Source organism: Adiantum capillus-veneris, chromosome 8, assembly GCF_014529385.1.
Source record: "Adiantum capillus-veneris isolate H3 chromosome 8, ASM1452938v2, whole genome shotgun sequence".
NCBI lineage: Eukaryota > Viridiplantae > Streptophyta > Polypodiopsida > Polypodiales > Pteridaceae > Adiantum > Adiantum capillus-veneris.
Genome location: NC_140938.1, coordinates 124,281,249 through 124,294,292, shown reverse-complemented (window position 1 = coordinate 124,294,292; position 13,044 = coordinate 124,281,249). Strand labels below are relative to the sequence as shown.

The 13,044-nt window shown below is 40.2% G+C and overlaps 1 protein-coding gene and 1 pseudogene across 1 annotated transcript; both read left to right on the top strand.

Annotated features, from left to right (window-relative positions):
• The first annotated feature begins 7,297 nt into the window (after window positions 1-7,297).
• Window positions 7,298-8,482, top strand: LOC147452895 (2,3-bisphosphoglycerate-independent phosphoglycerate mutase-like; annotated as a pseudogene).
• A 1,771-nt stretch (window positions 8,483-10,253) lies between these two features.
• On the top strand, window positions 10,254-12,733 carry LOC147452894 (uncharacterized). The gene is made up of 5 exons (XM_086519310.1): window positions 10,254-10,265; window positions 10,354-10,531; window positions 10,664-10,733; window positions 12,241-12,274; window positions 12,538-12,733. The coding sequence occupies exons 1-5, from the start codon at window positions 10,254-10,256 to the stop codon at window positions 12,676-12,678; spliced, it is 435 nt and encodes a 144-aa protein (XP_086375436.1). The 3' UTR covers window positions 12,679-12,733.
• The last annotated feature ends 311 nt before the right edge of the window (window positions 12,734-13,044 follow it).

The window sequence follows — 13,044 nt, the reverse complement described above, 5'->3', positions numbered from 1 at the left end:
TATACATAGTGACCCCCTCGAGATTTCCCTTTGCTTCTGATCCAAGAGTAGTGGGCTTTCAAGCAAGTCACACCTACTATAAGCACCACCCCACATAGCTTGCATATAACCCTACGACAGCTAAAATTATGATATTTGAAGATGAGAATTGTAGACTCCCATGGATCCCTCTCAATTGCTAGTTGTCTTCCCTCTGAAGGTCCTCCTCTCACCATGAGTCTAAACCCTATGATATGCATAAGAAAAATTTAGCCATTGAATATTCTGACCCATTAGCGAATCACCAACCATTCATGATTCAACAAATTATATCTCTCAAATTGGAGTTACAATAGACTCAAGTCAAATGGAAAACCATTGGACTGATTTAGGTCCAAATGGAGATAGTTGCGAATCATTGGACTCATTTAGTTGCAACTTTTTTCTTGATGAACCAACTTGGCGAGTGGTCACTCCTCGTGATTTTTCTTTATATACAACACTATGAATTACTTTGAAAGAATCCAATTGATATTGATTGCACCAAACTAGACTCAATTGCATTTAGTGAAATCTTAGTAATGCCATGGAAATTGGGTGGCCTCGTTCCTTTAATACTACATGGAATGGAAATAGAACAAGCTATTTTCATTGTTTAGAACATCGAGATATCCACAAGCCTTGATTTAGAATCAGTTGTTGACATTATTGTTACTTACGAAGGCTACTTATGTAGCACTCACTAAGAGACATTTTATGATGGTATATGGCCAATTTTATGAAAAAAGCATGATGATCATAGGGATATATGCAACAAATATAACACAGAGACTTGACATGAGGGATCAAGATGATAGAAACCCTAGCAAAAGGGGATCAACCACATGAATATTGAGTTGTTAAATGTTTATCGAGGTAGGGTTTCACATGTCATGGATCATGGCTGCTTTGTGCAGCTTGCTGTCTTCATGATTGAAAGGAATGGATTGTGCATGTGTCACAAATTGTCACATGTATGATTGCTATTGCAAAAGATGTCTTGAAGAGAGATCAAAAGGTATGGATTAAGGTTGTTTCCATTACTATTAGCCTTTATCTTGAGGGATGTGGACCAAACTTATATTGCAAGATCTTCTATAGATGATGCCAATGTCTCGTTGGATGATGAATCTAATCCCTCTAGTGTGAATCAACCTTTGAAGTGAATATCATGGAGGAGGATGGAGATGGCTCTTTTAGCACTAGATTGGTAATATAACACTTTTATGTCCTCTTAACCAAAAAATTTCCTAAACTTATTGCAAGGGATGCTATGAGGTCTTGGAGTTGATACCCACAAAGATAGCTTATGAGCTCGAAAAAAAATTGGGCTATGATTCTAGCTCTAGAGTTGTCTTTCATAAGCACTTCCAACCTAAACAGTGCGAAAAATAGGTGTGTTTCTTTTGTCTTCACCACTGCTTCTTTGTTGTTCCTCTTCTTTCAACTTGGAATCATGCTCAAGATCCTTTTGCAGATCTTTGAATCTCCCTCGATCGTATAGGATAAAAAGCCTAGGAAAAATTTTGTTTATAAATCCTACACACTGGAAGCCCATTGTTTAAAATCTTTTGATGCACTCAACAATCAACGCTTTTGATGAAAAAAATCATGCACCTACGTTGTCTAAAAGTTTTTTGATCACTGATGCGAATTTCAACATCCTCTAACCACACTAGATTCTAAGCTTGTCTTGAAGAAACTCGACAAAATTTTACAAGTTTTAGTGTAAAAACAAAATTAATGTTTCAGATTTTGACCTAAAAATTAGAAGACTTTTTAAGTTTGCTCTTTTTTTTGCTAAGAAAAATGCCGTGGTTTGAGTTGTGAAACTTGGTTAGCCTTTTCTGTGTCGAAAACTAGTTCACTCTCTAGCCATCCCTAAAAGAAAGGTAAGGCCACACCATTTTCTCCTTCTTTTTATTTAATGTGTGCGGCATTTCTAGGGATCACACATGTTAAGTATGAAGCTTGATTACCCCTTGTAATTTTTTGTGTTAAAAACACACATTTGTAAGGCCCCTATTATGCGGAGAAGCCATCATGCGTGAAGAAAAATCACTCACCGGGAACCAAAATTTTCACGGCCAATCTCGAGCCTTACAAATCACTCGTTGAAATATTCCTTTTCGCCGGAATATTATGGTCGGACGGCGGCCGGAAAGTGGTCGGAAAATGACCAGTTGGTTGGACAGTGGTCGATGGTCAACGGCCGGTGGCCAGTGGTCGGAAGTCAATAGCCAGTGGCTGGTGGCCGAATTCAAAAGTGGATTTGTCTTCTCAAGGGCGGCCACACATGGGCGGATTGGAGGGTCCGATTTGAACTTATCTACACAAGGGCAGCTACACATGGCTGCCTCTTATGAGAGAGGGCAGCCCTTTTGGCCGATAAATGGAGGCCATTTCTACACACATTTCATAGTGTGAAGTTGATGCAACAAGGTGAGTGTGAGGTGGTGAGAGTGCAGCAAGGCGGGAGCTCCAAAAGGGTATAATCCCTTTGTAAACTACTTCTTGTTTTTTAGTACTAAAGCCATCGAGTGGATGCTTTCCCGTGGACGTAGCCCACATTGAGTGAACCACGTATATCGTGTATACTCTCTCTCTCTCTCTCTCTACTCTATAATCTCTTGTGTGTAAAATCTACCTCTCTCCATTAAATAATCTACTAAAATATCTATTTAGCTACGTCATTTCCTAACAACACATAGCTTATTTCAGCGAGATTGCCTTCTTGAGGGCCTTCCCAATAAGATTTAGGTTACAGGGGCTATGTGCCTTTTGCTCTCTTGTGGTTGTGGTTTGCTGGTTGTGGGTACACGCTGAGTTCTCAGCTAGACTAGGCTTATGAAAAAGAAGTACCTTTGTTTTTAGGACTGAAAGACAAAGCTCCATGACTGTAACAAGGTGAAGAGGCACGAAGGCCTGCTACGTTAAGGGAGGAATGAGATTTATAAAAAGTAAGTTTAAATGAGTGCTTACAATTGCATGAAATTATATTATCCATTATACATATATAATCACAAATATTTTATATATTAAAAAGGGACCCACTTAAATAATGAAGTGAAAGATGTACATTGCATATTATCATTTGAAAACAAAATCAAATCAAATAAAAATAAAAATAAAAATATACATTATATTAATCATTAAACATACACGAGCTAAATTCACAAGAGTTGACGGTATAACCTCGTACTCTTTCTTCTACCTCTCTCTTTATTCACAAGGAACGTAGGTAGCTCTATAAATTTATTTTGTATGATTTTGACGTCCAATGAGTTGTACTGTAGTGGTAGTGTTGTTGAGTATGTAGCTGTTGGATTCAATTCAATCACACCAGTCCACATTTCGTGCTGAAAAGTAGATGGTAGAACTGTTCTTACGAGGGAGAGAAGGCTTGCTAATTTTTTATGGGTCCAAAGAAGTATAATCTCCTTTTGTGCCAATGGACAGCCTCCATGGTGATGGCACATTTCTTTTTGAATGTCTTTCATCGGCTCTCGTGAACCCAACCATAATCTTGAATAGTTTATATATATATAAAATTCCACTTAATTAATAAGGTGAAAGGTGCACATTACACATTATATTATTTAAAAAATAAAAAATAAAAATATAAGCAATAAGATAAAAAAACACATTAAAAACTAACACAAAAGAATATATTAATGTTATCATTAAAAAAGATAGATTTAATAGGCAAAGAGAATAATAACTCAATTTAATAATTTAATAAAATGAATCTTAGTGAAGTATTTAAATAAAAAGACTCTTCATAAGTGAGAGTATTAAAAAAAATTGAATTAATACTTCATATCATATCTCATATATCCCATGGAGACTCTTTAATCCTTTGCTCTTTAGTCTTTTTCAGCATGCCATAGCATGCCAAAAGAAATGAAAGCAGTTTTGGGAAATAGCATTTGAAAGGAAATGCCTTCTTTCTCTTCAATTTTTAAAGAGACACATGTCAAGCAAACAAAGTTGAACGACCTTCACCCATATGGATACTAAAGCCTTTAGCATGCCAAAAATAAGCTCTATTGACAACTATTATCTATTGGTGTATTGTCAATTTCTTTATCTCAAGAGGAAAAGCTAGAGGGTACCTTATTTCCATTAAGTCTACGAGTACGGCCACTCGCCGAAGGCGGCTTCTCTCTCTCTCTCTCTCTCTCTCTCTCTCTCTCTCTCTCTCTTTCTTTTTCGCTCCCCTTCTTTATCACATGCACATGAGCTTCTCTCACTTTTGGCATTTAGCCTTCATCTCGGAGCTTGGGTCACGTGTAAAGGGCACTCCCCTCCGCCATATTATGTTAAATAAATTTCAATCATTTGAAAAGTGTTTAGTGGATGCTTTTGTTTTGAGTGCAATACTATGAAGTTAGTATGAACCCTAAAAGAGCCCATTTGGGCGCCCGCCGTAAAGTCACACGATTAATGGACATAAAATGAATTAATTACTTTTTACTTCGTTAGCATAGTGGGCAATTCCAAATCCCTGGCCTGTCGTTGGGCCACGTGGCTCCTCATTTTTTTTAAAAAAAACCCATGCTGAAAAGTTCTAAAGAACAACTATGCCGTCAAAAGCTACCAAGTGAATAAAATAAAAAAAGCATTCTACGTTGCTCTCAGGAGCAATTCGATCTTCTCCACAAGCAGTTCACAGGTTCCCAGAAGTAAGCGATTCGCAACTTGCAGTCACAGCAATTCGATCGGTTGGACTGCACTTATTGCAGGATATACCCGGCATGGGTAGGGTCACGAAGCTCTGGGCTGTTTTCATCGCTTGCGAAGTGAGGGCCTCTCTCCAGATGCGGTCACCTATGCTTGTGCCTTGAAGGCATGCCGTATTATTCAAGACGTTGATCTGGGCAAACACATTCATGACGAGATTGTTAGTCAGAGGTTGTTGGAGAAGAATGTCGTGCACTTATAAGAGGATATGCCCAGCAAGGGCGGGCCAACGAAGCTCTGGACTGTTTTCAATGCATGTAGCAAGATGGCATTTCCCCCAATGCAACCACTTATGTCAATGTGCTCTATGCATGTAGCCACTCAGGTTTAGTCGGTGAGGGTCAGATGCATTTTGATAACATGAGGGAAAAACATGACATTGCACCAAGCAAAGGACACTATGCTTTCATGGTTGATCTTTTTGGACGTACAAGGCTCTTTGACAAAGCAATGAGAGTAATTACGATGATACCTTCATCTGATCATCATCCAGTTTGGGTCTCCCTTCTAGGTGCTTGCCGGCAATGGGGAAATGTCAAGCTCGAAAAGTTTGCTTTTGAGCGTGTAGTTCAACTAGACCGACATTATGGGGCAGCAGATGTCTTAATGATTAATATTTATGCAGCTGCTGGGATGCAAGAGAAGGTAGAACATATTGAATGCATGAGAATAAAAAATGTAGTTTGGAATAAGCCAGGATCTGGCTGCTGGGTTAATGCAAGTGGAAATGCTGAATAAATTTGTTGTTGTTGAGGCTAGGGAGCTCTGGTTGGCTGGCTATTTTCAAGATGCAAAACGAGGACATTTCTCCTGATGTAATCACCTATGCTTGCATATTGAAAGCATGTGGCTCTACGTAGGAGCAATAATCACGTATGCAAAATGTGTTGTTCTTGGGAAAGCACCAAAGAGTGCTTGAGGAGCTTCCTATCCGGAATGTCGTCTCTTGGAATGCACTGATTGCAGGATATGCTTAACATAGAACGCTCTTGGCTGTTTTTAGCAAATGCAAATTGAGCGTCTCTCTTCAGATGTGCAATCACCTATGCTTGCATCTTGAAGGTATGTTGCAATTTGGAAGACGCTAGGACGAACAGAAGAACTCAGGATGATATCATTAGTCAGGGGATGTTGAAAAAAAATGTTATGGTTGGCACTGCCTTGGTCGACATGTATGCAATTACCTACACCTGTATCTTGAAGGCATGTGGCATTATGCAAGATGTGGATATGGGCAAAATAATTATTGATGATATATTTAGGCAAAGGCTATTGAAAAAAGAAGTCATGCTTGTATGCTTTTCAACGGTGATACTAACAAGAAAAATCACAATTATATTGTTAGTCAGAGGCTCTTGAAAAAAGATGTCGTGCTTGACACTGCCTTGATTGGTATGTATGCCAAATGTGGTGCACTACATGATATACCCAACATGGCTATGGCAATAACGAAGTAATCAGATTTTTCACCATATGCAAAAGAAAGGCGCTTTTTCATGGCTAGGATGTTTTCATGATTATGCACAACATGGCTGTGGCAACGAAGCATTGAGATGTTTTTAGCAGATACGAAGGAAAGGCCTTCCTTCAAATGCAATTACCTATGCAATTAGGGGCTATTGTGGGGTTGTTGCAGAAACATTTTGTGCTTGGCAATGTGGCAAGCTTGATGAGTCCAAAACACTACTTGACAACGTGGACTATGGTGTTAGCAGGTTATGCACATGAAGGACGAGATTGATTTGTTCTATGATGTTGTCAACTTTCCAAACTTCAGTTTGGAACTAATCAGAACAAGAGTACATATAGTGCAGATGGCAGAAATAATTTGGTTTGAACTCTTTACACCAATTGATATTGATCGCCCACTGTTAATGTGCCTTTCACAGTTGAGCACCATCCTTCTTGCTTCCACCAGATTTGGACGTATGAAGCGACGAGTGAATTTTGAGGAAGGCTCTAAATTGGCACAAGCTGAAATATAAAAATTCCCGCTTCTTCCTAAAGTTCCTCCACCCAAATAGTCACAAGCCTATCTCCTTCATCCTCCATTGTCATCTCTTGCAGCGGGTTAAGAGCAGGAGATGCCCAGCATCGTTGATGCAAGGTGCATCGACGACATATATTCAATCACGTGGTGAGTAAGCATTATCATTCTGTGATTTTTGACATTTTTGACACTGCGAGTGCAGTTAATGAACACACTGAGAATAGGGAATGGCACGTTCCCTCGTATTATAAAAATTGGGGAGCACTGTGCAAACTCCCCCGTGCAAGGAAACTTGCATGTTTTGTTTTTTTTTGAAACATAAAAATGGAACAACAAACAATTAATAACATTGAAATCTTGTATGATTATGACCATTGAGCTTGACAAACCTCTAACCCTCCTCGTGGTTTCCTGCAAGGTAATCCTTCTGAAGCACTACGATCGGTATCTCATTCTTTCGAGGTACACCTCTGAACCACGGCAATCGGTAGCCTCTCTCTCTCTCTCTCATCCTTTCATAAATTTTTTCACTTGAGAAGCATTGAAATGGCATATATAGTTTCCAATATTTTTCTCGAGAAAAATTTAGAAGAGTTACGACAACAAGGAGTGGATGCCTCACTGGCATCTGGAGGGGAGTGTATGCACGTAAATATGGATCTCTATGAGGTACCTTGTGATTACCAAATACCGACAGTTGCCTTTTGGTTTGAAAGAGCTTGCTAAGATCTCAATATGGGTCTTAATGCATCCATGCAAACACCTTAAGAGCCAAGACAGGATCAAAATAGGAATTGTCAATGTTGATTGTTTCACTTTGATTTGGGTCTGCAATGCAGTCTTGAAGAGTTAGTTTTGTTGGGACTTTGTGAAATAGAATGACTGGAATGTGGTAAAAAGAGGCTGGGATGCACAAGTTTTGGGAGAAGCTCCTCACAAGTTCAAGAGTGATATATAAGCTCTTATGCAATTGAAGACAGATATTCCAAAATTCAATGACCAATACTGTCCTCCATTTATGATTGTGGTAAAAAATGGCAAATCTGTTGGTCCAATTGTTGATGGTGATGCAGTTGTAACCTTCAACTTTAGAGCAGACAGAATGATCATGTTGGCAAAAGCTCTCGAGTATGCAAACTTTGATAGGGTGCGTGTGCCCAAAATTCACTCTGCGGGTATGCTTCAATATGATGGTGAGTTGAAGCTCCCTAGCAAGTACTTGATGAGCCCTCCTGAAATTGACCAGACATTTGGTGAATACTTCGCAAAGAAAGGACTCCGAACCTTTGCATGCAGGTACACTTGGAAGAGGCCTGATGAGTCAACTTTCTGTTGTTAATCCTCATGCCAAGGAGGGCTATGCAGTATATTTAGAAATTAATCGTTTTGGGCGCTTGAGACAGCGAGACAGTGAAGTTTGGACATGTTACATTCTTTTGGAATGGGAATCGATCAGGCTTATTTGATAGCAAGCTAGAGACCCATGTGGAGTTAAGCAGCTATTAAGGTCTCTCTCTTTCTTTATCACCCAAGTTTGGCCAGTATGTATGTTAAGTGCGCTTCACTTGTCAGGGCACAACAAGTTGTTTGGCCAATATGTATGTTAAGTGAGGTTTAGTTGTCAGGGTTGTTGATGAGCTCCCAGTTCGGGATGTCGTCAGTTGGATTGCACGAAGCTATGGGCTGTTTTCATCGCTTGCGAAGCGAGGGTCTCTCTCTGGATGCAGTTAGAGGTTGTTGGAGAAGAATGTCGTGCTTGGCAATGCGCTAGTATACATGTATGCTAATTGTGGTGTACTTTGGAAAGCACAACAAGTTCTGGACGAGCTTCCCAACCGAGATGTCATCTCTTGGACTGCATTAATTGCAGGATATGCCCTAGGAAGCTTTGAATTGTTTCCATTGTATGCGAAGTGAGGGTTTCTCTCCAAATGCAGTCACCTATGATTGCATTTTGAAGGCATGTGGCATTATGCGAGACATTGATATGGGCAAACAAATTCACGATGAGATTGTCAATCAGGGGCTGTTGAAAACAACTGTCATGCTTGGCAATGCTTTGGTTGACATGTATGCCAAGTGTAGTGTACTTTTGAAATATCAACAAGTTCTCAAATTGGATCAGAAACACCTCAAGGCAAGGCTTGAATAACATCATCAATTTGACAAAAAGGTCTCTCAGCATTGGCAATTTGTCCGACCATCTTGGCATCTACAACTATAGTGTTGATTATCATTCGTTTGACTCTATCGTGCTGATTGTTGATATTGTAGAGTCGACACTTCTCGAGCTTCAACTTGTCTACAACTTCAAATCAGAAAAAAGAACTCTCATACATGGACTTTGGTAAGCTTGATCAAACAATCTGTTGCATCTCTCCCTCCAAAAGTTGATTTATGGAATTCCCTAAGACTAACCGACTCCAAGAGGGAACAAAGCCCAAAGAGGGAATAAAGCCCAAAGCTTTGAACATATGAGGAATGTCATCTTCCTGCCATTGACACCTAGGGCATTTGCCGTTTGAGACACTGCTACTCTCAACTTCTTGACCTATTCAAATGGATTTTGATCTCTCCCTCTTAATACAAATTCTGATGCTTTTACCTGGAAAAAAAAAAGAGCATAGTTCATACTAAACTTCAAGAATTACAAACTTGATGGTTTGTAGTACTTGGTAGAGTTTTTATTGAGCATCATGAACACGTTCATATTTGTGATGAATTAGATTGGAAAGAATTCACCTTCGAAATTTGAAACTGCGTCTGGCATTTTCAGCCATGACCTATACCTACATACATTCCGCTCCAGCCATAGCGTGGGCTCTCCACTGTGTCTCGTCACATAATCCTTGAGCATTGAGAGTCACTTCTCCATATAGTTCATCACATGTATCTTTTGGTCCCATACACCATATTTGACCACCCAAATGATAATCAAAAATTACATGTACCTTTGGTCCTACAGGTCATATTTGTCCATCCAGACCGACAATAAAAAAATACATCTCTCTCTCTCTCTCTCTCTCTCCCCCCCCCCCCCCCCCCCCCCCCCCCCCCCAAGTTTTTGTCTTCTAGAGATTCTTGTTGGCACTGCCTGCTTGCAGGTAGTGATATAGGGGTGATGTCTATCAATTTGTGTACACAATTTTTAGGCTTTTTTAAAGGTTTTTTAAAGCTATTTTTTAGGTCCCTAATAAAAATAGATTATATTTTTCTCTCTGCCGTTCAAAGCAGCTCTCTCTCTTCTCTCTCTCTCTCTCTGCGTGTGTGTGTGTTTCTCTGCTCTGCTCTGCCGATCAACGCAGTCAAGAGCTCTCTCTCTTTCTCTCTCTCTAACAGCAGGCAGTGCCGCCGTCTACACGCTAGTGTCGGCCTTGTTTTCTCTTACCCACGGCTAACCTCTAGTTGGTTTATCTTCCCCAGGAATCGAATTAGCAAAAGCAGCGGAGGGTCTGCAAATCAAATCCGCTAATCACTCTTTGCGCCTGAACTTTTGCCGAGAATGGGCGAGGAGGTCAGGGCGGTCAGTTCTCTGCTCTGACGGACATCGTAGGAACAATGGCTTTTTTCCATCTCACCGGCAGAGAGACTTTGTGTGACAGAGACCACGTTGGAATTTGGGTTGGAAGCAATATGGCAAGTGGGGCAAAAAAGATTGTCTGTTTCAAATTATCATCTGCCTTCACGCCTGCACAGAGATTCAACACAAAGACGTCCCTACGCTTGCAGCGATGAGGAGCTGTCTCGCCTCTATTTCTCTCTTTTTGCGTTGTGATCAAGGTTGACTTGAGCGCAAGTGGCCTGAGGAGGGCCTACCGGTGAGGGTGTGAAGGGAGGTCTTGGCGGCTCTGCTCCTGCAGCCTGGCCAGTAGCTGAGGTCGAGCTCAAGAGCATAATCAAGGTTTCCAATAGGATTTTCTGCTTCGACAAGACTAGCCCCAACCTGTTTCTCCTCATGTGAAGAGGCCGCGAGCAGATTTTGGTATGTCTTGGTGCCCACATCCAATGTTTGTTCTCAGTACTAGACACCGTAGCTCATGGTCTTTTTTCTGAGTAAATTATGCAACCCCTTGAGTATAGGAGAGTAATGCATGCCGGTGCTGTTTTTGGAACAACCGTTTGTTTGTTTGTTTGTTTTTTTGTATCTGTTAAATTGCAGAGGAAGCTAGTATTGAAGGAGACCAAGGCAGTTATATCCAAATTAGGTCTTTTTTGACCATGGCTTGTTAGGGGTACTGGTCCTTAGTGTGAGTATAATCTCAAGCCTTGAAGGCAAGTGCATCATGTGAAATAGATGGCTTATGCTCTAGGTAGCATGACTAGTTTAGATCTATCAGGGGCTATTGGGGCTTCATACTTGGGTTTGAATGAATGAGGACAGCTTGGGGATTCTTTTTGAATGTGCCTTTTCACCAGTTAATTTTTCTATGTTTTTGGTAGGGGCTGTTATATGCAGGCTTTCATAAAAGCAGCCGGTTGACCTTGATGTCAATCATGGATATATTTTACCCTTTTCTTGGATTTCAGGAGGTTACATGGTGCACAAGTAGGGAAAGTGGGTGAATGTCACCTATCTTGGTTTGTCAGAGATACTTTTATTTGGTCTGGCTACCAATCTCTTTCTATCGTTGAAATTTGACTAGAAACAAACCAAGAACAACAGCTCTGAGTTACTTTTTGCATTTTTAGTGAAGCAGAAGACTAGGGATTAAGATATCCCTTGTAAGGGTGAAGAATGCATCTCTCATTCTTTTGCTTGCTCTCAGTAGATTGGCCCCTTTGGTAGTAATCTCCCACTTCTCATTGGTTGTTGGTGTTCTAGGAATGGTGATTAACATCATGTTAGAGTTAGCTGGTCCAATGAAGAATTGGATGGATCACATTATATAATTTTTTGGTCACGACTCTCTTTGTTGCTAAAATAAGACTGGTCATATAAATGGATTTTCTTTCTTTATAGATTATTTTTAATTCCAGAGATCTCTACAACAATTCTTTTCATTTGTGGTATAACGTTGACGTATCTGAAATATCCATGTGCCATGTGCAAATGTCTGAGTGTCCTAGGAAAGGGAGAGTGAAGATCCAATAAGTTTTGGGAGTGTGACTTTAAGGGCAGGATGAGTAATGGAATGACTTGACATGTGTGCACTCAGTAATGATGCTTTGGAAACTTTCTGGATTACATCGCTAGAATTCTCGGGTTTGGATGATTGATCTTGGATTTGCACATCAGTATTTATTGAGAATGGGTTGTTGACAGGTATAGCCATGATGGAAGCGACTTATAAAACTGCCAGAGTCTTGTTTTGGTTCAAATACACATCAGTAGTAAAGACTTGTGTTTACTAGTACAATACTAAAGCATGTTAGCTGGAGTGTTAAATGTTCGGTTATGATTTGTAATATTTTGTTGTTTTTCTAATCAAGTGCCTTGTAATACCTTTTTTTTTTCCATCCTGAATATGAGAAGCTTCTCATCGAGGCAGGCTCTTTAAGAGAATGGGCAACCTTATTGCAAAAGTAAGGCTAATGACATGAATGAGCAGTTGGTCAATGGAGCTATTTCAGAGAGCTGTTGATGCTATTGGTTGCTCGGCCTAGGATAACAAGAGTTTATGAACATGCTTAAGGAGACTTGGAGCTCGAAAGAGTGTCAATTGGAGAGTGGCAGTAGGTTCCACCAACGAGCAGCATAATGCGAGGCAGTCACGGCCTACGTAACAAGAGCAAGTGCAGATGCTAAAGATGAGGAACACCTGAAAGCCGAAGAGGGAGCTTTGCAGCAACAAGCTACAAGTAGGCTTGCACTCGGGACACCTCCTCTTGACTCATCAAAGTCTTTCTCTGCTTGCCTTATGGACATTATTTCTGGTATATTTGCGTTTTTGCTTCTGTTTAATTTTTCTGTTGCTTTCGGCATGTAATGTAAAATGGACTTCTTTGAGTTAGCGCTATCAATACAGTTACTGGTGTAGGGTACTGTGTGCTTTATTCAAAATTTCCATCTTTGTCTGTGTGATTCAATAAGATGGGATGCACTCAGTGCCACAACGAAAAGATTTTTCTTCAAAATACTGCTCTTTGTCTCTTCAAGAGAAGACAAAATGTGAAAACGCTCTTTGACCTTCTGCATCTTCTTGCATGTAAGGTGGTGAAGGCATCTAACTATGGACCTTTTCTTTTATCCATAGTTTTATAGACCCCACAAGCATCAGCATCAGTAGCAACAAGCTCCCGTTTCCCTTAGTAGAATGAGGAAGAAAAGTAGCACCTTTAAGGTAATCTCCTTG

Bases quoted from the DNA above. Each gene is read 5' to 3' on its own strand.
- LOC147452894 (XM_086519310.1), top strand. The intron at 10,532-10,663 runs GTTGACTTGAGC...GGTTTCCAATAG, and splicing joins CTTTTTGCGTTGTGATCAAG to GATTTTCTGCTTCGACAAGA. The intron at 10,734-12,240 runs GTATGTCTTGGT...TCATCGAGGCAG, and splicing joins GAGGCCGCGAGCAGATTTTG to GCTCTTTAAGAGAATGGGCA.